This window comes from Macaca fascicularis, chromosome 3 (genome assembly GCF_037993035.2).
Source record: "Macaca fascicularis isolate 582-1 chromosome 3, T2T-MFA8v1.1".
NCBI lineage: Eukaryota > Metazoa > Chordata > Mammalia > Primates > Cercopithecidae > Macaca > Macaca fascicularis.
The window spans coordinates 183,539,846-183,567,015 of record NC_088377.1 but is presented as its reverse complement, the minus strand read 5'-3'; the positions used below and the strand labels follow the sequence as shown (position 1 = coordinate 183,567,015).

At 40.4% G+C, this 27,170-nt stretch overlaps 1 protein-coding gene across 2 annotated transcripts; it reads left to right on the top strand.

The window, feature by feature from the left end:
- Positions 1–311: 311 nt before the first annotated feature.
- Positions 312–26,079, top strand: CLEC5A (C-type lectin domain containing 5A). 2 transcript variants are annotated; one of them, XM_005550991.5, is made up of 7 exons: positions 312–479; positions 974–1,072; positions 1,887–1,946; positions 3,319–3,387; positions 17,545–17,681; positions 21,587–21,693; positions 23,192–26,079. In XM_005550991.5, exons 2-7 carry the CDS (start codon positions 994–996, stop codon positions 23,304–23,306), a joined length of 567 nt encoding a protein of 188 aa, XP_005551048.3. In that variant the 5' UTR covers positions 312–479; positions 974–993; the 3' UTR covers positions 23,307–26,079. The 2 variants fall into 2 exon arrangements, with proteins under 2 accessions (XP_005551048.3, XP_045244162.2); XM_045388227.3 differs by lacking the exon at positions 3,319–3,387.
- The last annotated feature ends 1,091 nt before the right edge of the window (positions 26,080–27,170 follow it).

Below are 27,170 nucleotides of genomic sequence, written 5' to 3'. Positions count from 1 at the left end.
TTGACATGATTTCAGACTTGCAGAAATGTTGTAAGGAAAGTACAAATAACTTCCAGCTACCTTTTATCCAGATTCAACGTTTGTTAAAACTTTACTACATTTCTCTCCCCACTGTATTTCAAGGAGATTTAGACACAGAGGAAGGGTGAGTCTGTGTTGACGTATTTCGTTCTCCAAATTGTCCTTAAAATGTTCCTCTGTATTAGAACTCCCCTGGCAGGAACTCTGTTCTTGCCACCACTAGGACTACAGACTCTCTTCCCTTCTTTGCCCCGCCTGCTCCCTTTGCCAAGAACACCGAACAGGAAGAAGTATTTCGCGGGGATGCCACCAAGGCAGAGACTGTGAAGAAGGAAGAACGTTGCTTGGGCAGAAGGAGCATATTCTCAGGAGACGGGGACCCTGCCTGCCACACCAAGCATTGGGCCACCAGGAAGACCCCCATCTGCAATCCAGCCTAGACTTCCAGGGAGAAAGAGGTGAGTCTGTCTGTCTGTCCTGGCTGCATGGACTGTTGAGCAATGCCAAGACCTTCAGGGATGCCTGTCCTATCTGTCTCCTACCCCTGGTATTTGGAAGATTGAGGCTTCTGACAACTGAAGTCAGTATGGTGAAGGCTACAAACTAAGGTCCTTGGGAACAAGGGTCATTGCAAGGATAAGGGTTCTCAAAATACAGGAGAGGGTTTAATTATTAGACAGAATTTAGGAGGCCACAAATAGGGCAAGGCTGAGGCCCAGAGTAGGGAATGAGTGAAGGAGAGGCAGCATGCCAAGTTCCAAGGCTCCAATCAATACTTGTTTCTTTCTGTGTTCTGGGCCCATGCTGGATCACCTCCTGGTACCTATCAATGTCATGCCTGTCTTCCAAGTCTGCCTTGCTTTGGGTACTCTGAGCGAGAGGCAGGAATATGTCCTGGTGAAAAGCAGCCTTGTTCCCGAATTCTGATGCTGCCGTGCTCTAATCTTCACAGGCCCCTGCAGCTCCTTCACCATGAACCGGCACTTGATCATCTCTGGGCTTATTGTGGTGGTGCTTAAAGTTGTCGGAATGACTTTCTTTCTACTTTATTGTGAGTATTTGAGCAACCTCTTGCCCTAACCTCCACGTTGTTTGGCTCATTGACTCTTCTCTTAGAAAGCAAGGTTGGGTATACAGGTTTCATACCCAAGTCTTTCCATCTGAGACTAACTGGCCCAATCTGAGGTCAATTGGCAATGCCTTTCTCACTCCCCAGCACACACAGTGGGCCAGGCTCCTTGGTCTACCTTCGAGATATAGAACTTAACAGTCTCTGATGGTTAGAACCCCATGCAAAGCTTTTGCTAATGGAGTATTAGTTGGGTGATCTCAGCTGAAGTACTTGGCAGTGCTTGTTATTGTTGCCAAAATCTAAAATTACAGCTCCAGTTCAACCCAATGATAAGGCCGTGGTGAGAGCTGAATTATAATGTAACAGGATTTAACTGAGAAAGAAATTTCTCTCTGTGTACATATAAATCAATTCATCCAAATGCCTAGTAAAAGAAGCCTCCTAGGAAAGGATTTTACTGCAATCAGAAACTAGAATCTTCTCCAGTCCCAGAAGCCAGTAGGGAAAATAAATGAGGAAGGAAATGTGAGTAGGAGGCAGTAGTTAGCTAAGAGGTATCTTCCCCATGATGCAATCTGAAGGTGCAATTCCTGTCATGTCAGACAGCAGGAAAGAAATAGGAATAAGTGAATGTAGTCACAAAACCACATTTACGCATCTTCACTGAGTCAGAGAGTTCAGTATTTCCCACTAATAGTCACAGTACCCTAGTAGCCCCTGTGCTGATATGTGTTTGCCATATTCATCATGCAGTCACATTTGGGGCTGAGCCAACAGCTGATTTTCTTTTCAGTTCCACAGATTTTTAACAAAAGTAACGATGGTTTCACCACCACCAGGAGCTATGGAACAGGTAATCTGCATGGTGGTAAATCTTCTCCCCCTCCTCCTGCTATTTCTATGCTGAATTTCTAGAGACCTTCCACACAGGCTCCTTTCCCAAGAAATTCTTTTGTACAATGGTCCATAAAGATCTTCCAATTAATTCCCCTTCTTTTACATATGAGAAAACCAAGAGCAGACTGAGGGAAATTTCTGATCCTCAAGTTTCCTCCTGGATATGGGGATGATTTATATCTAATCATTGTAATAGAATGTGAAAGTGTTTAATAGCCAGGAGCTATGGGAGCTAGAGAGATGAGTGGGGCATGGTTCTCCCGTCCCTGTTAAACCAGCTTCCTCCTGAAGCCTTTCCCAACAACATCCTCTCACTTCCTGTTAAGACACCTATTACGACTGACATCGTTAGGAGAAAGACCACTTCTCATATATCTTAGTATCAACAGAGGCAACCCAATACAGTGAGCTGTATGGAAAAAATACCCATAAAATACTTATAGAGTCCTTAAGTTATAATCGCAAAGTAGTTTCTGATGAAAACCAGGCTATTACATCTTAGAGTCTATAAACTAAACAAAAAGTGAATGTCAATTTGTTTCATTAAGATAAATGTAAGTAACTAATTTGATGTCAGAGTAAAGTGGTCTTCCACCACAATGGACAAATAACTGGCACCCCGATGAGATGTTTGACCAGCCTCTGAAGTCACTACAGCTGCCTGCTCAGACAGTCACTGTTCCCAGGAAAATGAGGCCCCTATATGGATTTCTAGAAATGAATGGACCCTTCCCTGCTTATAGAAAATCTCCCTAAAGTTCACTTGCTTCCTTGTCTGCTAATATCCCCTTGGTCCTGAAATTTTGTTCCAATTAGCCTCAATCCTTAGAGCTAATACAGTGCTAATGAGAAAAGGGTCCCAGAGCTGCCCAGGGTTATGAATTTTCCTATTGAATCTGGGACATCAGAAATAGAAAGAACAGCAAAGATGCTGTGTGGAGCCTGGGGGAGAAGTACTCCAAACAGTCCTTTGGAGAAAACACTGTCAAAGGTTTATATAAGATAGGAGTGTGAGAGTTTCTCTCTGATACTAAATTCCTCCATTACTTTTCCTTTCTTCTGTTCTTTTTCTCAGGATTTGATGCCTACCGCTACATCAAAAAAAAAGGAGACATGAAATAGGATTTGGGTGTCAAGCATGACAAATAATGGCAGTAGTTAGATGGAAGGCTCAAAGAAAGAAATTGTCTGAAACGTTCTAGCTCAGAGTAGCCAAGAGCTTCTGGTCATCTCCATGATTCAGATAGTCACACAGCCCATACTCTGATGTTTCTGTTTCTGTGTTGTATTTGTCATACCATAACCTTCAGGTTTTCTTTTCACTTAAGACTCACAGATTTTTGGGAGCAGTTCCCCAAGTCCTAATGGCTTCATTCCCACAAGGAGCTATGGAACAGGTAAAGTGCAAGGTTCCAACCTACTCTCCATCCCCTAGGTTCTCATGCACTGAATTCTTAGAGACTTCTCCCGTTGTCATTATTCTTATGGAATTTTTTTGCTCAAAGGGACCATAAAGACCTTCCAGTTCATTCTCTTTACATACATTATTTAGGCTTTTTAAAAATTTTTCTGAGTACATGGTAGGTATATATATTTATAGGTTACATGATATATATTGATAAAGGCATGCAATATGTAACAATTATATCAGGGTAAATGGAGTATCCATCACCTCAAGCATTTATCTTTTGTATTACAAACAATCCAATTATACTCTTAGTTATGTTTAAATCTGCAATTAAACTATGTTTGACTATAGTCACCCTGTTGTGCCAGCAAATACTACGTCTTATTTAGTCTTTCTATTTTTTAGTACCCATTAACAAGCCCCACTTCTCCCCCATACCTCCCCCAACAACTACCCTTTCCAGCCTCTGGTAACCATCCTTCCATGCTCTGTCTCCATGAGTTCAATTGTTTCAAATTTCAGCTCCTGCAAATAAGTGAAAACATGTGAAGTTTGTCTTTCTCTGCCTGGCTTATTTCATGTAACATAATGACCTCCAGTTCCATTCATGTTGTTGCAAATAACGGGATCTGATTTTTTTATGGACAAATAATACTCCATTGTGTATAAATACCACATTTCTTTATCCATCCATCTGTTGATGGACACATAGGTTGGCTATTGTGAATAGTGTTGCGATAAAAACGGGAGTGCAGATGTCTCTTCAATATACCGATTTCCTTTCTTTTGGGCCTATACTTAGGAGTGGAATTGCTGGGCCATATGGTAGCTCTATTTACAGTTTTTTGAGGAATTCCAAACTCTTCTCCATAGTTGGACTAGTTTACATTCCCACCAACAGTGTATGAGGGCTCCCTTTTCTCCAAATCCTTTCCAGTATTGGTATTGCCAGCCTTTTGGATAAAAGCCATTTTAACTGGGTTGAGATGATATCTCATGGTAGTTTTGATTTGAAATTCTATAATGAGGAACGGTGTTGAGCACCTTTTTATATTTCTATTTAACATTTGTACTATTTCTTTAGAGAAATGTCTATTCAAATCTTTTGCCCATTTTTTAACTAGATTATTAGATTTTTTTTTCCTATACAGTTGTTTGGGCTCCTTACATATTCTGCTTATTAATCCCTTGTCAAATGGGTAGTTTTCAAACATTTTCTTCCATTCTGTGGGTCGTCTCTTCACTTCGTTGATTGTTTCCTTTGCTGGGCAGAAGCTTTTTTAACTTAATATGATCTCATTTATCTATATTTCCTTTGGTTGCCTGTGCTTGTGGGATATTACTCAAGAAATCTTTGCTCACTTCAATGTCCTACAGAGTTTCCAGAAGGTTTTCTTGTATTTTCATAGCTTGAGATTTTAGATTTCAATCTTCAATCCATTTTGATTTAGTTTTTGTATATGTCAAGAGACAAGGGTCTCATTTTATTCTTCTGTGTATGAATATCCAGTTTTCCCAGCACCATTTATTGAAGACACTGTCCCTTCCTCAATGCATGTTCTTGGTACCATTGTCAACAATGAGTTTACTGTGGATGTATAGAATTATTTATGAGTTCTCTCTTCTGTTCTGGTGTATATGTCTGTTGTTATGCTAGTACCATAGCATTTTGGTAACTGAAGCTCTGCAGTGTAATTTGAAATCAGGTAATGTGATTCCTCCAGTTTGGTTATTTTTTTGCTTAGGATAGCTTTGGATAGTCTGGGCCTTCTGTGGTTCCATGTACATTTTAGGATAATTTTTTCTATTTATGTGAATAATGTCATTGGATTATTGACAAAGATTGCAATAAATCTGTAGATTGCTTTGAGTAGAATGGACATTTTAACAATATTGATTCTTCCAATCCACAAACATGGAATATTTTTCCTTTTTTTTTTTTTTGGTGTCCTTGTCAATTTCTTTCGTCCATGTTTTATAGTTTTCATTGTATAGAACTTTCACTTCTTTGGTTAAATTAATTCCTAGGTATTTTATTTTATTTGTAGCTATTATAAATGGGGTTAGTCTCTTAATTTCTTTTCAGAGTGTTCACTGTTGGCATGTAGAAATGCTACTAATTTTTGTCTGTTGATTTTGTATCCTGGAGATTTACTGAATTTGTTTACCAGTTCTAATAGTTTTTTGGTGGAATCTTTAGGTTTTTACAAATATAAGGTCATATCATCTGCAAACAAGGATAATTTGTCTTCATCCTTTCCAATTTGGATGTCCTTTATCTCTTTCTCTTGTCTGACTGCTTTAGCTAAGCCTTCCAGTACTATGTAGAAAAAGAATGATGAAAGGGTGTGCAGCCTTGCCATGTTCCAGATCTTACAGGAAAGGCTTTCATTTTTTCCCCATTCAATATATGCTGGCTGTAGGTCTGTCATATATGGCTTTTATTTTGTTGAGGGATGTTCCTTCAATACCCTGCTTTTTGAGAGTTTTTCTCATGAAGGGATGTTGACTTTTATCAAATAATTTCTCAGCATCAATTGAAATGGTCGTATGGTTTTTGTCCTTCATTCTGTTGGTATAATGTATTACACTGATTAATTTGCATATCTTGAACCATCCTTGCATTCCTGGGATAAATCTCACTTGGTCATGATGAATGATCTTTTTAATATGTTGTTGAATTCAGCTTGCTAGTATTTTGTTGAGGTGTTTTGCATCAATATTGATTGGTATATTTGCCTGTAGTTTCATTTTTTGATGTGTCTTAGTCTGTTTTTGGTATCAGGGTAATGTAGGCTTCATAGAATAAATTTGGAAGTATTCCCTCTTTCTCTATTTTTCAGAACAGTTTGAGTAGGATTGGTATTATCTCTTCTTTAAATACTTGGCATAATTCAGCAGTGAAGCCATTGGATCCTGGGCTTTTCTTTACTGGGAGAGTTTTCATCATGGCTTTCATCTCATCACTTGTTATTGATCTGTTCAGGTTTTGGATTTCTTTGTGGTTTAATCTTGATAGGTTGTACGTGTCTAGGAATTTGCCCATTTCTTCTAGACTTTACAATTTATTGGCATATAGTTGCTCACAGTAGTCACTAATGATCTTTTGAATTTCTGTGCCATCCATTGTAATGTCTCTAATGTCTCCTTTTTCATCTCTGATTTTATTAATTTGGGTCATCTCTCTTTATTTATTTTTTTTTTGGTCTGGCTAAAGGATTATTGATTTTATTTATCTTTTCAAAAAGCCAAATTTCTTTGCATTGATGTTTTGTATTGTTTTCTTCATTTCATTTCTGCTATGATCTTTTTTTTTTGTTGTTCTACCAATTTTGGGTTTAATTTGTGCTTGCTTTTTTAGTTCTTTAAGATTTGTCATCAGATGTTTTGTTTGAAGTTTTTCTTTTTTTTCTCTTTTTTTTTTTTTTTTTTTTTTTTTTTTTTTGATGTAGGCACTTATAGGTATAAATTTCCATCTTAATATCCTATAGGTTTCCGTATGCTGTGTTTTCATTATCATTTGTTTCAAGAAATTTTTCAATTCCCTTCTTAATTTCTTTATTGACTTATTGGTCATTCAGGAGCATATTGTTTAATTTCCATGTATTTGTACAGTTTCCAAACTTCCTCTTGTTATTGACTTCTATTTAATTCCATTGTGGTCAGAGAAGACGCTTAATATCATTTCAATTTTATGAATGTTTTAAGGCTTGTTTTGTTACCTAACATATGGTCTATCCTTGAGAATGATCCATGGGCTGAAGAAAAGAATGTGTATTCTGTAGCTGATGTATAGAATGTTCTATAAATATCTATTATGTTCATTTGGTCTACAGTATAGATTAAGTCCAATGTTACTTTATTGATTTTCCATCTGAAAGATCAGTCCAATGCTGAACACAGAGTGTTAAACTCTCCAGCTGTTATTGTATTGGAGGCTATCTATTTCTTTAGCTCTAATAATATTTGCCTTACATATCTGGGTGTGCCAGTATTGGGTGCATATGTATTTACAATTGTTATATCCTCTTGCTGAATTGACCCCTTTTTCATTATATAGTGACCTTCTTTGTCTCTTCTTACAGTTTTTGTCTCAAGATCTATTTTGTCTGATATAAGTATAGCTACTGTTGCTCCTTTTTGGTTTCCATTGGGATGAAATGTCTCTTTTTATCCCTTCATTTTCAGTCTGTATGTATCTTTATAGGTGGAGTGGAGTGTGTTTCTTGTGGAAAAACAGATCATTAGGTCTTGTTTTTTCATCCATTCAGCCACTCTACATACTTTGATTGGAAAGTTTAATCCATTTACATTCAATATTATTATTAATAAGTAAGCACTTACTTCTGCCATTTTGTTATTTGTTTTCTGGTTGTTTTTTGGTCTTCTTCTCCTTCTTTCTTTCCTTCCTGTCTTCCTTTTAGTGAAGGTGATTTTCTCTGGTGGTATGATTTAATTTCCTGCTTTTTGTTTTTCATATATCTACTGTATTTTTTTTATTCAAGGTTACTATGAGGCTTGCAAATACTATCTTATAACCCATTATTGTAAGGTGATAACAACTTAACTCTGCATAAACAAACAAGTAAGCAAAAAAAGAAAACTAATACTCTACATTTTAACTTTGTCTCTCACTTTTTAACTTTTTGTTGTTTCCATTTATAACTTTGTTTTTACTGTCTATGTCTTGAAAAGTTGTTGCAGTTATCATTTTTATTGGTTCATCTTTTAGTCTTTCTACTTAAGAGTACTTTACATACCACAGTTACACTGTTATGATTATTGTGTTTTTCCATGTACCTACTATAATCAGTGAATTTCATATATTCAGATGATTTCTTATTGCTCATTAATGTCCTTTACTTTCAGATTGAAGAGCTATTTTTAGCATTTCTTATGGGACTGGTGTGCAGTTAATTAAATCCCTCAGCTTTTATTTGTCTGGGAAAGTCTTTATTTCTCCTTCATGTTTGAAGGATATTTTCATCAGATATGCTATTCTAGGGTAAAGGGTTTTTTCCTTCAGCAACTTAAATATGCCATGCATATTAAATCTCCTGGCCTGTAAGATTTCCACTTGGGGGACATCCCAAGCCCAGTAACAATGTGGGTCTGCTACCAGACATATTGGAGCTCCATTGTACATTATTTGTTTCTTTTCTCTTGCTGGTTTTAGGATCCTTTCATTATCCTTGACCTTTGGGAGTTTGATTATTAAGTGCCTTAAGGTAGGCTTCTTTGGGTTAAATCTACTTGGTGTTCTATAACCTTCTTGTACTTGGATATTGATATCCTTCTCTAGGTTTGGGAAGTTCTTTTTTTTTTTTTTTTTTTCATTTATTTATTTATTTATTTATTTATTTATTTATTTATTATACTTTAAGTTGTAGGGTACATGTGCATAACGTGCAGGTTTGTTACATATGTATACTTGTGCCATGTTGCTGTGTTGCACCCATCAACTCATCATTTACATCAGGTATAACTCCCAATGCAATCCCTCCCCCTTCCCCCCTCCCCATGATAGGCCCCTGTGTGTGATGTTCCCCTTCCTGAGTCCAAGTGATCTCATTGTTCAGTTCCCACCTATGAGTGAGAACATGCGGTGTTTGGTTTTCTGTTCTTGTGATAGTTTGCTAAGAATGATGGTTTCCAGCTGCATCCATGTCCCTACAAAGGATACAAACTCATCCTTTTTGATGGCTGCATAGTATTCCATGGTGTATATGTGCCACATTTTCTTAATCCAGTCTGTCATTGATGGACATTTGGGTTGATTCCAAGTCTTTGCTATTGTGAATAGTGCTGCAATAAACATACGTGTGCATGTGTCTTTATAGCAGCATAATTTATAATCCTTTGGGTATATACCCAGTAATGGGATGGCTGGGTCATATGGTACATCTAGTTCTAGATCCTTGAGGAATCGCCATACTGTTTTCCATAATGGTTGAACTAGTTTACAATCCCACCAACAGTGTAAAAGTGTTCCTATTTCTCCACATCCTCTCCAGCACCTGTTGTTTCCTGACTTTTTAATGATCGCCATTCTAACTGGTGTGAGATGGTATCTCATTGTGGTTTTGATTTGCATTTCTCTGATGGCCAGTGATGATGAGCATTTTTTCATGTGTCTGTTGGCTGTATGAATGTCTTCTTTTGAGAAATGTCTGTTCATATCCTTTGCCCACTTTTTGATGGGGCTGTTTGTTTTTTTCTTGTAAATTTGTTTGAGTTCTTTGTAGGTTCTGGATATTAGCCCTTTGTCAGATGAGTAGATTGCAAAAATTTTCTCCCATTCTGTAGGTTGCCTGTTCACTCTGATGGTAGTTTCTTTTGCTGTGCAGAAGCTCTTTAATTTAATGAGATCCCATTTGTCAATTTTGGCTTTTGCTGCCGTTGCTTTTGGTGTTTTAGACATGAAGTCTTTGCCCATGCCTATGTCCTGAATGGTACTACCTAGGTTTTCCTCTAGGATTTTTATGGTATTAGGTCTAACATTTAAGTCTCTAATCCATCTTGAATTAATTTTCGTATAAGGAGTAAGGAAAGGATCCAGTTTCAGCTTTCTACTTATGGCTAGCCAATTTTCCCAGCACCATTTATTAAATAGGGAATCCTTTCCCCATTTCTTGTTTCTCTCAGGTTTGTCAAAGATCAGATGGCTGTAGATGTGTGGTATTATTTCTGAGGACTCTGTTCTGTTCCATTGGTCTATATCTCTGTTTTGGTACCAGTACCATGCTGTTTTGGTTACTGTAGCCTTGTAGTATAGTTTGAAGTCAGGTAGCGTGATGCCTCCAGCTTTGTTCTTTTGACTTAGGATTGTCTTGGAGATGCGGGCTCTTTTTTGGTTCCATATGAACTTTAAAGCAGTTTTTTCCAATTCTGTGAAGAAACTCATTGGTAGCTTGATGGGGATGGCATTGAATCTATAAATTACCTTGGGCAGTATGGCCATTTTCACGATATTGATTCTTCCTATCCATGAGCATGGTATGTTCTTCCATTTGTTTGTGTCCTCTTTGATTTCACTGAGCAGTGGTTTGTAGTTCTCCTTGAAGAGGTCCTTTACATCCCTTGTAAGTTGGATTCCTAGGTATTTTATTCTCTTTGAAGCAATTGTGAATGGAAGTTCATTCCTGATTTGGCTCTCTGTTTGTCTGTTACTGGTGTATAAGAATGCTTGTGATTTTTGCACATTAATTTTGTATCCTGAGACTTTGCTGAAGTTGCTTATCAGCTTAAGGAGATTTTGGGCTGAGACAATGGGGTTTTCTAAATATACAATCATGTCATCTGCAAACAGGGACAGTTTGACTTCTTCTTTTCCTAACTGAATACCCTTGATTTCTTTCTCTTGCCTGATTGCCCTAGCCAGAACTTCCAACACTATGTTGAATAGGAGTGGTGAGAGAGGGCATCCCTGTCTTGTGCCAGTTTTCAAAGGGAATTTTTCCAGTTTTTGCCCATTCAGTATGATATTGGCTGTGGGTTTGTCATAAATAGCTCTTATTATTTTGAGGTACGTTCCATCAATACCGAATTTATTGAGCGTTTTTAGCATGAAGGGCTGTTGAATTTTGTCAAAAGCCTTTTCTGCATCTATTGAGATAATCATGTGGTTCTTGTCTTTGGTTCTGTTTATATGCTGGATTATGTTTATTGATTTGCGAATGTTGAACCAGCCTTGCATCCCAGGAATGAAGCCCACTTGATCATGGTGGATAAGCTTTTTGATGTGTTGCTGAATCCGGTTTGCCAGTATTTTATTGAGGATTTTTGCATCGATGTTCATCAGGGATATTGGTCTAAAATTCTCTTTTTTTGTTGTGTCTCTGCCAGGCTTTGGTATCAGGATGATGTTGGCCTCATAAAATGAGTTAGGGAGGATTCCCTCTTTTTCTATTGATTGGAATAGTTTCAGAAGGAATGGTACCAACTCCTCCTTGTACCTCTGGTAGAATTCAGCTGTGAATCCATCTGGTCCTGGACTTTTTTTGGTTGGTAGGCTATTAATTGTTGCCTCAATTTCAGAGCCTGCTATTGGTCTACTCAGGGATTCAACTTCTTCCTGGTTTAGTCTTGGAAGAGTGTAAGTGTCCAGGAAATTATCCATTTCTTCTAGATTTTCCAGTTTATTTGCGTAGAGGTGTTTATAGTATTCTCTGATGGTAGTTTGTATTTCTGTGGGGTCGGTGGTGATATCCCCTTTATCATTTTTAATTGCATCGATTTGATTCTTCTCTCTTTTCTTCTTTATTAGTCTTGCTAGTGGTCTGTCAATTTTGTTGATCTTTTCAAAAAACCAACTCCTGGATTCATTGATTTTTTGGAGAGTTTTTTGTGTCTCTATCTCCTTCAGTTCTGCTCTGATCTTAGTTATTTCTAGCCTTCTGCTAGCTTTCGAATGTGTTTGCTCTTGCTTCTCTAGTTCTTTTAATTGCGATGTTAGAGTGTCAATTTTAGATCTTTCCTGCTTTCTCTTTTGGGCATTTAGTGCTATAAATTTCCCTCTACACACTGCTTTAAATGTGTCCCAGAGATTCTGGTATGTTGTATCTTTGTTCTCATTGGTTTCAAAGAACATCTTTATTTCTGCCTTCATTTCGTTATGTACCCAGTAGTCATTCAGGAGCAGGTTGTTCAGTTTCCATGTAGTTGAGCGGTTTTGATTGAGTTTCTTAGTCCTGAGTTCTAGTTTGATTGCACTGTGGTCTGAGAGACAGTTTGTTATAATTTCTGTTCTTGTACATTTGCTGAGGAGTGCTTTACTTCCAATTACGTGGTCGATTTTGGAGTAAGTACGATGTGGTGCTGAGAAGAATGTATATTCTGTTGATTTGGGGTGGAGAGTTCTATAGATGTCTATTAGGTCTGCTTGCTGCAGAGATGAGTTCAATTCCTGAATATCCTTGTTAACTTTCTGTCTCGTTGATCTGTCTAATGTTGACAGTGGAGTGTTGAAGTCTCCCATTATTATTGTATGGGAGTCTAAGTCTCTTTGTAAGTCTCTAAGGACTTGCTTGATGAATCTGGGTGCTCCTGTATTGGGTGCATATATATTTAGGATAGTTAGCTCTTTCTGTTGAATTGATCCCTTTACCATTATGTAATGGCCTTCTTTGTCTCTTTTGATCTTTGATGGTTTAAAGTCTGTTTTATCAGAGACTAGTATTGCAACCCCCGCTTTTTTTTGTTCTCCATTTGCTTGGTAAATCTTCCTCCATCTCTTTATTTTGAGCCTATGTATGTCTCTGCGTGTGAGATGGGTCTCCTGAATACAGCAGACTGATGGGTCTTGACTCTTTATCCAGTTTGCCAGTCTGTGTCTTTTAATTGGAGCATTTAGTCCATTTACATTTAAGGTTAAGATTGTTATGTGTGAACTTGATCCTGCCATTATGATATTAACTGGTTATTTTGCTCATTAGTTGATGCAGTTTCTTCCTAGCCTCGATGGTCTTTACATTTTGGCATGTTTTTGCAATGGCTGGTACTGGTTGTTCCTTTCCATGTTGAGTGCTTCCTTCAGGGTCTCTTGTAAGACAGGCCTAGTGGTGACAAAATCTCTAAGCATTTGCTTGTCTGTAAAGGATTTTATTTCTCCTTCACTTATGAAACTTAGTTTGGCTGGATATGAAATTCTGGGTTTAAAATTCTTTTCTTTAAGAATGTTGAATATTGGCCCCCACTCTCTTCTGGCTTGGAGAGTTTCTGCCGAGAGATCTGCTATTAGTCTGATGGGCTTCCCTTTGTGGGTAACCCGACCTTTCTCTCTGGCTGACCTTAAGATTTTTTCCTTCATTTCAACTTTGGTGAATCTGGCAATTATGTGTCTTGGAGTTGCTCTTCTCCAGGAGTATCTTTGTGGTGTTCTCTGTATTTCCTGGATTTGAATGTTGGCCTGCCCTACTAGGTTGGGGAAGTTCTCCTGGATGATATCCTGAAGAGTGTTTTCCAACTTGGTTCCATCTTCCCCCTCACTTTCAGGCACCCCAATCAGACGTAGATTTGGTCTTTTTACATAATCCCATACTTCTTGCAGGCTTTGTTCATTTCTTTTTCTTCTTTTTTCTTTTGGTTTCTCTTCTCGCTTCATTTCATTCATTTGATCCTCAATCGCAGATACTCTTTCTTCCAGTTGATCAAGTCGGTTACTGAAGCTTGTGCATTTGTCACGTATTTCTCGTGTCATGGTTTTCATCTCTTTCATTTCGTTTAGCCATCAATTAATTAATTACTCTAGCCATCAATTCTTCCACTTTTTTTTCAAGATTTTTAGTTTCTTTGCGCTGGGTACGTAATTCCTCCTTTAGCTCTGAGAAATTTGATGGACTGAAGCCTTCTTCTCTCATCTCGTCAAAGTCATTCTCCGTCCAGCTTTGATCCGTTGCTGGCGATGAGCTGCGCTCCTTTGCCGGGGGAGATGCGCTCTTATTTTTTGAATTTCCAGCTTTTCTGCCCTGCTTTTTCCCCATCTTTGTGGTTTTATCTGCCTCTGGTCTTTGATGATGGTGATGTACTGATGGGGTTTTGGTGTAGGTGTCCTTCCTGTTTGATAGTTTTCCTTCTAACAGTCAGGACCCTCAGCTGTAGGTCTGTTGGAGATTGCTTAAGGTCCACTCCAGACCCTGTTTGCCTGGGTATCAGCAGCAGAGGCTGCAGAAGATAGAATATTTCTGAACAGCGAGTGTACCTGTCTGATTCTTGCTTTGGAAGCTTCCTCTCAGGGGTGTACTCCACCCTGTGAGGTGTGGGGTGTCAGACTGCCCCTAGTGGGGGATGTCTCCCAGTTAGGCTACTCAGGGGTCAGGGACCCACTTGAGCAGGGAGTCTGTCCCTTCTCAGATCTCAACCTCCGTGTTGGAAGATCCACTGCTCTCTTCAAAGCTGTCAGACAGAGTCGTTTGCGTCTGCAGAGGTTTCAGCTGTGTTTGTTATTGCCCTGTCCCCAGAGGTGGAGTCTACAGAGACAGGCAGGTTTCCTTGAGCTGCTGTGAGCTCCACCCAGTTCGAGCTTCCCAGCAGCTTTGTTTACCTACTTAAGCCTCAGCAATGGCGGGCGCCCCTCCCCCAGCCTCGCTGCTGCCTTGCCGGTAGATGGCAGACTGCTGTGCTAGCAATGAGGGAGGCTCCGTGGGTGTGGGACCCTCCCGGCCAGGTGTGGGATATGATCTCCTGGTGTGCCTGTTTGCTTAAAGCACAGTATTGGGGTGGGAGTTACCCGATTTTCCAGGTGTTGTGTGTCTCAGTTCCCCTGGCTAGGAAAAGGGATTCCCTTCCCCCTTGCGCTTCCCAGGTGAGGCGATGCCTCTCCCTGCTTCAGCTCTCGCTGGTCGGGCTGCAGCAGCTGACCAGCACCGATCGTCCAGCACTCCCCCGTGAGATGAACCCAGTACCTCAGTTGAAAATGCAGAAATCACCGGTCTTCTGTGTCGCTGGCGCTGGGAGTTGGAGACTGGAGCTGTTCCTATTCGGCCATCTTGCTCCGCCCCTCCGGGAAGTTCTCTGTTATTATCCCTTCGCATAAACTTTCTACCCCTATCTATTTCTCTACTTCCTCTTTAAGGCCAGTAACTCTTACATTTGCCCTTTTGAGGCAATTTTTTAGACCTTACGAATGTGTTTCATTGTTTCTTATTCTTTTTTCTTTTGTCTCCTTTGACTTCTGTGACCCCTCTGGTTCTGTTATTACAATATTCTGATGTATTCCTCAGTATGTGAATTTCATTTTTTAACTCCAGAATTTCTGCTTGATCCTTTTTAATTATTTCAATCTCTTAGTTTATCTGATAGAATTCTGAATTTCTTCTCTGTGTTATCTTGAATTTATTTGAGTTTCCTCAACACAGCTATTTTGGATTCTCTGTCTAACAGGTCACATATTTCTGTTTCTCCAGGATTGGTCCCTGGTGTCTTATTTACCTCAATTGGTGAGGTCATGTTTTCCTGAATGGTCTTGATACTTGTCGATGTTCATCAGTGTCTGGGCATAGAAGAGAGGTATTTATTGTAGCTTTCATGACCTGGGTTTGTTTACATCCATCCTTTTTGGGAAGGCTTTCCAGGTATTCAAAAGGACTTGGGTGTTGTGACCTAAGCTCTATCTGCATGGGGGACATCCCAAGCCCAGTAACTCTGTGGGTCTTATAGACTAGTACAGGTACCCACCTGGTTGGTGTTGGATAAGATCTGAAAGATTTATCTGGATTACCAGACAGAGACTCTTGTTCTTTTTCCTTACTTTTTCCCAAACAGAATCTCTTTCTCTGTGCTGAGCTGCCCAGAGCTGGGAGTGGGGTGACACAAGCATCCCTGTGACCACCAGCACTGGGACTGCATTGGGTCAGACCTGAAGCCAGCACAGCACTGAGTCTCACTCAAGGCCCACTACAACCACTACCTGGCTACTGTTTATGTTTTGTCAAGATCTTACAGCTCTATAATCAGCATATGGTGAAGCTAGCCAAGCCTGTGACCTTCCCTTCAGGGCAGTGAGTTCCACCAGGCCTTAAATACGTCCAGAGATGCTGTCTTAGAACCAGCGACTGGAGTCAAACACCTTATAAATCTACCTGGTGTTCTATCCCCCTGTAGCTGAGCCGAAACTCCAATCATGAGACATAGTTCTTTCCACTCTTCCCTCCCCTTTCCGCAGGCAGTGGAGCTTCACCCTATGACCACTACCATCACAGGCCCACAGGGTCACTGCCAGACTACCACTGATTTTTGTTTAAGGTACAAGGGCTCTTTGGTCAGCTTGTCACAAATGCTGCCAGGCCTAGAACCCACCCTTTATGTCTGTGGGCTTCTATCTGGTCCAGGGCAGGTCCAGAAATGCTATTCAAGAGTCAAGGCCTGGAATCTTGGACCCCAAAAGCTGACCTTTACTTCTCTGTGGCCAGGCTGTTACATAAGGTGCAAGACAAAGCCCCCTTTACTTTTCTCTCTTCTTTTCTCAAGCAGAAGAATGTGCTGGGTTTCATTTGAAGCCCGAGACATCTCAGTCTCACCCAAGGCCCATAACATACTACCTGGGGATTGCTGCTTGTTATTCAGGGGCCAAGAATTCTTTCATCAGCAGGTGAGGGGTCCTTTCAGAACTGTGTACTTATCTTCAAGACAGAGGATTCACTTTTGTCCCAGGGTATGTCTAGGTGTGCCTACAAATGTCTTTCAGGAACTAGAGTTTGGAATGGGGACCTCACAACTCTGACTAGTGCCCTATTCTACTGTGGCTTGTATCCAAGATGCAAGACAAAGTACTCTTTACTCTTCCCTCTCCTCTTCTCAAGCAGAAAGCAAGGGTCTCTTCTGGAGCTGCAAGTTGTGCTCCCTGGGGTTGAGAGAGCAATGGCACAAGCATTCCCTTGGTCACCCTGGCTGGTATCTCAGTAGGTTCCCTTTAATTCCACTGGCTCAAAGCCCAGCTCAGCACAAGGACTTGCCTAGGAGTTGCAGTCCTTGTGGCCTAGACTACCTTTCAAGTTTATTTATGGCCCCAAAGCCATTCAGCTCACAGTGGGCAAGGCTTGCCAGAACTCAAGTTTCAACCACTGGGTGGGTTATTCCCCTCTGGCTAGCATTCATCTAAATGCTTCCTCCATGGGTGGGCATCAGCTGAGTTCGGTCCATTTTGCCCTCCACTGTGAGAGGGCAGCACTGAGTCCAATGTAAAGTCTCACGATCCCTGCACACTCCCTCTCCCATGCACACAGACTTTACCATGCCATGCTGTCACTGCAGCAGGGATAGGGCAGGGGTGGTGTCAGCAATTCAAGACTGTCTTTCCTACCCTCTGCAGTGCCTCTTTCAGCTACCCAGGAACTGCGTGTTCATCTGATTTTTTGTTCTCATGTATGTATATGTGCTTTTTTATGTGTAGATAGTTGTCAGACTTGGTGTTCCTGTAGGGGGATGACTAATGGAAACTTCTATTCAACCATTGTGATCTTCTCCTTATTCTCCTTAGATTATTGTCAGGGAACCAGACTAGACTGGGTGGAATTTCTTCCTGGATGGGGAATAATTTTTACCAATATAATCATTAAAACAAAAATATGTATCGCTGTTTTATGACTTAATTCCAGGATTTATACCCCAAACCAGTAAACTCATACTCTCCTTTCTTGGACCTCTTCAGTCTGCCCCGAAGACTGGGAATTTTATCAAGAAAGATGTTTTCTCTTACCTACTTCTGAATCATCTTGGAATGAAAGCAGGGACTTTTGCAAAAGAAAAGGATCCACATTGGCAATTGTCAACACGCCAGAGAAACTGGTGAGGACACTGGAATGGTACAGTAAAGCCACACACTCTACACAGCCTCAGTGGGTGGGATGGGGTGGAAATTTCGGGAAGCGGGGATGGGATTGAGTGAGGAATGGACAGGTGGCTAGCTGAAAAACTGAAGCTATTTGTTCTGGACTGGGGGTTAGGAGACTCTTCTTAGTAGCAGTGAAGCAGCATGTTTTTCAGTTTCATTTAACCACAGAAATTCACACCTTGTGGTTTTAATGAGCTGATATCCTGGGGCTGGGCCAAGATATTTAAAGTGAAGCAAATGACCAAATGAGATGATGTATGTAAAAGTAGTTTAACAACTAAAAGAATACCTCATAGATGTGATGTCAATGCATCATCCCAGTCTGCATAGTAAATAAGGAAGACGTGAATTGACAAAATTAGCAATGTGAAAAACTGAGAATCAGGTCATAGAACTGAATTTGCAGTAGATGATCATGATAATAATCATGAAGATGTATTACTATCCACATTTTATAACTGGCAACTAGGAGACAGAAAAGTAATTTGCCCAAGGTCAAATAACAAAACACAGAATTGAATTCAGATCTCTCTGACTCCGAAATCCATACTCTAATCTGTGCTACATACACTATACTCTTGTTTCTCTGATTTCTATCCCTTTATTCCTCCTCTAAAAAGTCCTCCTGTGATTTAGAAGAACTTGTAAGATGATCTCCTTTCTGAATCTTGGTAATAGATGACCAAGGGATCTGGATGCTACAAACCCTCTAGGGCTAAGTACCCAGGTAGCAAGGGAAAATGTCCTAAGGTGGAAAAACAGGAGCAAGACAGGGGAATGAAAAGAGGAAAGGAGGGAAGGCAAAGGGAAGAAGCAAGTGTGACAAGTCTGCTACACCCATTAAGTTTTGTGGATCCCAATTTGCATCCTTGGTGATGAAAAAGGTCATCATGGCCAGCCTGGCCAACATGGTGAAACCATGTCTCTACTAAAAATTAGCCAGGTGAGGTGGTGCACACCTGAAATCCCAGCTACTTAAGTGGCTGTGACAGAGGAATTGCTTGAACCCAGGAGGCAGAGGCTGCAGTGAGCCATGATTGTGCCACTACACTCCAGCCTGGGCAACAGAGCAAGGCTCTGCCTCGGAAAAAAAAAAAAAAGGAAAAGAAAAAGACAAAGGTCATCATGCCAATGGTTTGCTGGTGACTCTCAAGTCTGTATCTCCAGCTCATCTCCTCCAAACAGGTATATCAAATTCCACTTTGATGTTTCAAGAGTCCCACAAACTCACTATGTTCAAAACTGAGTCAATTATATTTGACCCCACCGCTACTCCTTTTACATTCCAAATACTGGTGAGTATTCATGTCACCCAAGATTGAAGGCTAAGAGTTTTCTGGGACTTTACCTTGTCTTTTCCTCCTCAATTATTTGCTAACCAAGTCCTTTTCTCTCTATGCCCATAACAAATAGTTCAGTTCTTACCTGGATTTCTTCAGAATTCTTCTAATCCATCTCCTTGCCTCCTGTTTTGCACTCTTTCTAGCTATCCTCCTCAGAACTGACATCATAATACCTCCAAGGCTCTAAACTGTGCCATTTTCCAAATTAAAATGGGTTAAACCCCAGTTCTCCTAGCATGGCATATGTTAGGTTCATGACCACGCCAAATGTCACACTCATGGTCAGGTTCCAGCCCATGCTGAGGTCCTAGGGGAGAGAGTGGGTGGCAGATAGCTGAAAGAACACTCAGGGGGCCATAAGCAGGTGAAATGTAGTTTTATTCAGCAACTCTTTCATCAGCAGCTTTCTCACACTGTCTGTCTGGCTGCTTGATCCAGCCACTCCCATGCACAGCTGCGCAGCCAGCTCTCCCTTGTGTTCAGGGTCAGCAGCTTAACTCTTTCTCCCTCTGGACATGAGTGCATGCTGAGCTATGTCCTGGCTCCCCTCTGTCCAACTGCAAGATGGACAGCCTTGGTTCGCTCTCTCTTTCTCTGGGCACCAGCGCCTGTACCATGTCAAGACACACTGAGCCGAGCCAAGCTGCGTGCACAACATCGGCAGGTCAATTATACCTTTTTCAAACAACAGTGGCTTTGAGCTAAGCATCAGCTTACACAAACAGGTTATATAGCAAGTGTATATATATATGCATGCCTGCTCCCTAAACTCACTGAGTCACTTTGGCCCGGATGTCTGCCTCAGTCTACTCCTTGACCAAAGCACATCCATGTACCTTACATCGTATCAGGCCTTGCACAGTGCCGCCTCTGCCTTCTCTCCAGCCTTGTCTCTCAAACCACCTCCCTGCCACCTCTGCACTAACTACGCTGAGCATCTTGCAGTTCCTCAAATGCTCCAGGCTGCTTCCCCACCTGCCTATAATCCATGCTGTCTTCCAGAAGTCCATACTCTCCCCGACAGTTTGTCTGACAAACTTAGCTATCTCCTAAAATTCATCTCAGGTATCACCTCATCTATCATTCTAGAAAAACTTCAGATCTATGTAGAATGATCGCTTCCTCCTTTCTGCGTCTTCCAGATCTAGTATATAATTCCCTAGTACAACACCTGAGATACTTCATTATGCTAGTTAAGTTGGTTGTCTTCCCTCATTAAACCTGTGGTTCTTCAAACAGACTCTCACTCTGGAATCAGTGGTTCAAAGGCCACTGACTTTTTTTAAATGGTGATAAAATCTATGTACCTCTTCCCAGAAACATTACATAAGCAAAATATTTTTCATAATATTCCAGTGGTTCCATAGTTTTCCTGGGAAACCATCCATGGCTTCCAGCGTGAGAGTTCAGCATTAAGGATTCTGGTTTTAGACTATGGGTCAGAACACTTTTTTTAAAAAGGGTCAGATAATACACATTTTAAGCTTTTCAGGGCATTGGTCTCTGCTGTTGTAACTTGAAAGCAGCCATAGATAATATGTAAACAGTGGGCATGGGTGCATTCCAATAAAACATTTACCAAAACAGGATGAAGTCTGGATTTGGCCCACTGGCTGTAGTTTGCCAACCCTCTTGATTATAATTTCTTTGAGGAGAAATATATTTGCTTCCATATCCTCATCCTAATACAACGCATGGCACATAATAGACACTCAAAAGATGTTTGGTAAATGAGAACATTCAGTAATTAATTAAAAAGTAATGAAACAAGATATTTCAGAAAAGGAGAACATTGAAAAGGGAGAAACTAAGGAAACAGACATGGGGATGGAAAGAATAAGACTTGGATACCCACTGATTATGGGAGGTATAGAAAACACTTCTGGCTGAAATGATTTGTAACTTATCAAATAAATACAGAACAAAGATGTCTAGGACTAGTGTCAAATTAGCAAATATTCAACAAGCACTTGCTTATTTCTTCTTGGATTACACTTCTAAAAGCAATATACTTCTAAATCTCACTGTTTTCCTTTCCTAAGTACTCAATAAATAGAAACACATTGTATTAACACTTGATTCAGCCTTACTTAGCATTCAAAATTTCTGGTAACAAAAACAATCCTATGGATAGAAGCATGACATATTTTTTTAAATGACCCTGTTTTTGATTGTATAGTACCCCTTCCCCTTTATTATCACAGTGTGGTCCCTGGACAGAAACATCAGTATCACTTGGGCATTTTGTAGAAAAGTAAATTATTGGTTCCCTTCACTAGACCTACTTAACCAGGAGCCCAGCAATCTGTTTTAACAAGACTTCAGGCTTTCCAGATTCCCTGTGAAGCCTGACAACAACTTCTTTAGGCTTAGTGATGAGTCCCAGCTGTAGCTGGTCTCAGCGTTCCCTACCAGCCTTCCTTATTCCCAGGATCAGATACAATCATGGGCACATTGGCTCAAGAGAGGTGTCATTAAAAGAGTCACTGTTGAAATTTTTTTTTTTTAATTTCTAGAAGTTTCTTCAGGACATAGCTGATACAGAGAAGTATTTTATTGGCTTAATTTACAATCGTGAAGAGAAAAGGTGGCGTTGGATCAACAACTCTGTGTTCAATGGCAAGTACGTGAACATCCCACAGTTTCCTGGGGATCTTGGTTTGCTTCAAAAGACCAAACCTGAGATTGGTGGGTTCACTCTGGAATAGCTCAAACGCTGACGCTTGACTCTGTTCTGCTCTTCTCCTTTCTTCCAACCCATCCATTCCCTGAGACACATTTTAATAAACTTTTTCTTATGAAAGAGATCAAACTTTCATAAGGAGAGAGAAGAGTATTCATATAGCAAATTATTTTATTCAAATCAGGATCCAAACAAATCCACATACATAGCACTCATTTGATGTATCGTGTAGCTCTCTTTAGATGCTAGTTTGTATAGCACTGAGCATTTCTGACTGATCAAAAAAGCTTAGTTTCTTGACTTCAAACAGACTAGATATGAGTCTAGACTGGATGCTAGCTATCTCAAGGAGACACGGTCAGTTTTATGGAGGCAACCCAGTTGGTATAGAGATGAGATCTATTTCTATAACACCTAGCATTTCTGACTGATCAAAAGGGCTTCATCTTTTAACCCACAGATCACATTTTATTACAAAGTACCTACAAGTTTCCCCAGATGTGCCTTCTTTATCTAAATAAAGGTTATTATAAGCAACGTGTCTATGCCTCAAAGCTATGAACTTCTGACCCCCAAGAGCTATCTCCTGTGAATTGTTCCATGGAGATTAGGATTGGTGAGAACACCAATAATTTTCCCAGTGTTTGTACGAAAGTAGTGATTCAAACAGAGGTCAAGTCAGTCCCCCAGCCTGTAACTGGGCTTCCCTACAGGGAGGAGGAAATTGATATTTATTCAGTGTCTGCTAATGCCAGCACTATGCTAAACACTTTGCATATGTTGTTTCCTGAAATATTCCCCATGATGCTACATGAAAAGCTTTTATCACTCCCCATTTCACAGACAGTTGAACTGAGGACAAGAAAAACTTAGAAATGTGTTAAATATCATACAGCTAGTCCAAAACACATGACATTTCTCTGAAACCAGAGTCTTTTCAGTCAGACTGAAACAGACTGAATGACAGAAAAAGAGGTGGGAGAGCCAACACATACCTCCACCAAGTTTTTCTGAAGCCACTATGGTCTGGAAAGGGATGCACAACCTCTCTCCTTTTCCTTCCTGCCCTCCCGCTGTGAACACATGTACTGTCCTAAACAGTACTTTTGGAAGAAGAGACAGTCCATGAGATGCTTCTAACCGAACGCCACAGTGAGTGAGTTAGTCTAAGACTGTGAATCCGTACAAGCTCGCAGAAGAGCTGACAGGAAAGGGTCGGTTTACAGCTGCATTTGTGGAGCTGGATTAGGAGAGGGATCTGAGCTAAAAAGGAGGCTTCCCAAATGGAGGCCTGTGTGGGCCCGGTAGTCTGCTGCCCCTCCAGGCAAAATTCCTGCAAGACTCTCACTCTGGAATCAGAAGAGCCTGGGCTAAAATGATGGGCCATTACCATGCTTTGTTTTTTTGTTTGTTTGTTTTGTTTTGTTTTCTCATTTAGTGTTACCAATCAGAATCAGAATTTCAACTGCGCGACCATTGGCCTAACAAAGACATTTGATGCTGCATCATGTGACATCCGCTACCGCAGGATCTGTGAGAAGAATGCCAGATGATCACAGTTCCCTGTGACAAGAACCATACTTGCAACTCTTTTTGAATCCACACAGGTCATCTGGCCAGTGATCCTTTTACTTACCTATCTGTCTACCAGCAGCGGTCCTTGCCCATTTGAGAAACTGAGCTTCTTTCTTCTGCACTGGGGGGACTGGATACTAGCCATCTCCAGGAGACAGGATCAGTCTTATGGAAACAACTCAGTTGGTATAGAGATGAGGTCTGCTTCTGTAGTACTGAGCATTTCCGACTGATCAAAAGGGCCTAGTCTGTTGACAGGGTTTGTTTTATTTTAGCCTCAGAGTATCTACCGTACTACCAGGGAGCAACTGTAGAGTGAGCAATTATAAACATTATTTAGGGATTACCATGGTGGAAGAGGGATAAACGTAGCTCCTGTGACCTCATCTCTGTTCTCAAGGGAACCCCATTCACATGCCCCTCCTAACTCCACAAGCTGGGGTAGCAGAGGCTCTCCTCAGTCTGAACTAAGGCTGGGCCTTGGGGAGGGCTCCTAGTGCTGAGCTTGGAGCAGCACAGACAGCAGCATTGTTTATGGGAATGGAGAGACGTCTGGGCAGGATAGGAACCTTCTTGGAGACCCCTTTGAAGAAAACCAGACAGCCAAGGGAACAAAACACACTAGGTTTCTGTTCTTCAGCAAAGCCCTGAAGAGACACTTAAGCTAAAAATTCCCTTGTCATATTTCTGAAACTCCATTATAACATATGTAACTCCTTTGTAACCAAAATTTAGGTAAGCAGGCTTCCTTTGCTCTGAAGGTTTTGAGTACCTGACTGTATTTGTTGAGTATATTTTTAAAATTTTGGATAGTCTCTTAGGCAACAATAATCACAATATATTCGTCCCCTAGTTCTAGAGAGAACCTGATATCAGGCACAGCCTACTGACCCAAGGACCCTGGCACTGGTTGGCATCACATTGATCTAGAACAGGTCCAGCTGATGAAGCAATAGAAAAAGAGGAGGGCTGCTCAGGGAAACATTGGCTGGGGGCAAGGAATAAGCACATAGTAGAAAGGGAACATCAGGGTCAAATGGAAATCACCTGAGACAGGAAACAGAGCATTCATTTGGCCACACTGGAAGAAAGGCAAGAAAGAGGAAGAAAAGTCTTGGAGTACCCTGGCTGTTCTCTACATTCACAAGACATCAGCTATTTACCCTGCTTGGTGCATGAGAAAGATAAAAGAGATGCCTTGTGTGTTTTGAGTAAGAATAAGTAAACCATAAGGAAGACCATGTATAAAACTGATGGAAATAATAGTCACCTAAGTACAATGCATACCATTTTGTGTCTAATAACAATGTACCACAGTCATGACTGTACATATCAGTATATGCATACCAAACAAGATGTTGTAAATCATATTTTTTATTACAACACTAAGTTCTGTTTCTGCATTCCTAGGTTTCATCATTTTTGGCTCCTTAGCATGGCCACTTACAATTTTTAAAAATGAGATAACACATCAGGTGTCAGAACTTGCTTAAAGAGAATCACCAGAAGTAATTTGTGTTTGAGATGGGGTGGAAATTGGAATTATATTAGCAGCCTGTGGAGATACAAGTTCTCTGACTGTGTTGGGAAAGAATAAGTGCTACCGTTGAGAAGGGAAGTAAGGCTGAGTCTAAGTGGAGAGAAAAATCAACAATTGATTTTTCTCTCTAAGTGGAGAGAAAAATCAATTCTAGCCAAAGGCAAGCCCCAGAACTCAGACAACAGAAAGGAAATCCTAATCCTTCTGTTTTGAGAAGAGAGAACTATAGTTGCTTCACTTCCTGTTTCATGACAGAATAACTGCAAACTTTTAAGATCAGGAAATGTAGACATCTAGTGATTTCTTTAGTAGACAGTTTAAATTTCCCCCAAGATTAGGAGACACTTCTGTGCAGGTTCTAAAAGGAGCCCAGTGGCCTGGGGTGGGAGTGGGGAGTAGATAGGGAAAATGTGGGCTTTGGTTTAAGTTTACCATTGGGAGAGTTCCTGGATCCTTGCAAGCTTAGATAAATGTGATCTTTATTAGATAGCAGTGGCATGCTTTAAAAAAAAAAAAAGGCAATGAAATTTGAATTTGAGTTTTGACTTTGCTTCTAATATGCTGTGTGAATCAGTACAGTTTTCCTACTCTTTCTTGGTCTTAGTTTCCTTACTGATAAAATGGGGTAGTAATACCTATCTCAAAAAATTATTGCACATATTAAATAACATTCCTCTGTGTATCTCAATGGCATTAGACATTAGGAGAAGCATTTTGTAGAGGATTTGAAGTTGAGATCTTCATCCAAGAAGCAGCTTTTCAATTTGCTAGAAGCTTAATGTAGGCAAGCCACTTAATGTTTCAGAACTTGTTAACTCATTTATAATACGGGAACAAAAATTTGCCCAAGTCAGAGAAGGGTGCCTCAAAAATGTTGTGGCCAAGCCACATGGAGATCAAAGGCACACTTTTCATGACTTCAAATGTGGGCCCAGCCTAGGTCAGCCAACCCCCATACAACCCTTAGACTCATGAACAAATCCACCTGAGAGCAGTAGAGCCACCCTAGATCAGCAGAAACTCTAAGCATGAAAATAAAAGCTTATCACTGCATACCACTGGAGTTTTCTGGTTATGTCTCATATAGCAAAATCTAACTGATGCAATCTCCACCTGGCCTTCATCCTTCTCCCTTTATTGTCCTTTCATGTATTGTTCATCCAGCAACCAGGATGATCTTGTTAAAACATTAAACAGATTCTGTTACTCTTCTTCAGCCCCCTGTGATGGTTTTCCAATGTGCTTCTGGAAAGAGCAAACATCTTTAAAAGGATCTAAAACTAGAAATGCCATTTGACCCAGTGATCCCATTACTGGGTATATACCCAAAGGATTATAAATCATTCTACTATAAAGACACATGCACACGTATGTTTATTGTGGCACTATTCACAATAGCAAAGACTTGGAACCAACCCAAATATCCATCAGTGATAGACTGGATTAAGAAAATGTAGCACATATACACCATGGAATACTATGCATCCATAAAAAAGGATGAGTTCACGTCCTTTGTAGGGACATGGATGAAGCTGGAAACCATCATTCTCAGCAAACTATTGCAAAGACAGAAAACCAAACACCACATGTTCTCACTCATAGGTGGAAATTGAACAATGAGAACATTTGGACACAGGGCAGGGAACATCACACACCAGGGCCTGTCATGGAGTGTGGGGATGGGGGAGGGATAGCATTAGGAGAAATAACTAATATAAATGACGAGTTAATGGGTGCAGCACACCAACATGGTACATGTTGTGCACATGTACCCTAGAACATAAAGTATAAGAAAAAAGGAAAAAAAAGTAAAATAATATCTTTTTGCATACCTGGAAAAAAAAAAAGGCTCACAAGGCTCTACATGGTCTGCATTCCAGTTACCACTCTGACTGCAATTGCTTTCTCCTTTGCACACTCCATTTCAGTGTCTTTGCTATGCCTTCCCTAGGATCTCCGACTTATTACTCACTATGCCTGGAATGTTCTTTAACAGGTTTCCAAATGTATCACCACCTTACCTCTCTCAATCCTTCCCTGAAAACCTTATTTGAAATTTCAACACTCCTGCAAGAGATATTCCCTTTCATTCCTGTTTCACTTTTCTTCACAATACTTCTTCACCATCTAATATACTATTTTCAATAGCTTTATTGAAATATAATTCACATTCCATAAAATTAACTCATTGAAAATGTACAGCTCAATGGTGTTTGGTATATTCGTAGATATTTACAGCCATCATCTCAAAAAGAAAGCCTGTACCCCTTAGCTATCACTACCCTATGTCTGCATTCCCCTC

What these genes read in the sequence shown, in the direction of transcription:
- CLEC5A (XM_005550991.5), top strand. Translation starts at nt 994, where the DNA reads ATGAACCGGCACTTGATCATCTCTGGGCTTATTGTGGTGGTGCTTAAA. An exon ending in TCAACACGCCAGAGAAACTG is followed by an intron (nt 17,682 to 21,586) that starts GTGAGGACACTG and finishes TTTAATTTCTAG; the next exon opens with AAGTTTCTTCAGGACATAGC. An exon ending in AACTCTGTGTTCAATGGCAA is followed by an intron (nt 21,694 to 23,191) that starts GTACGTGAACAT and finishes TTTCTCATTTAG; the next exon opens with TGTTACCAATCAGAATCAGA.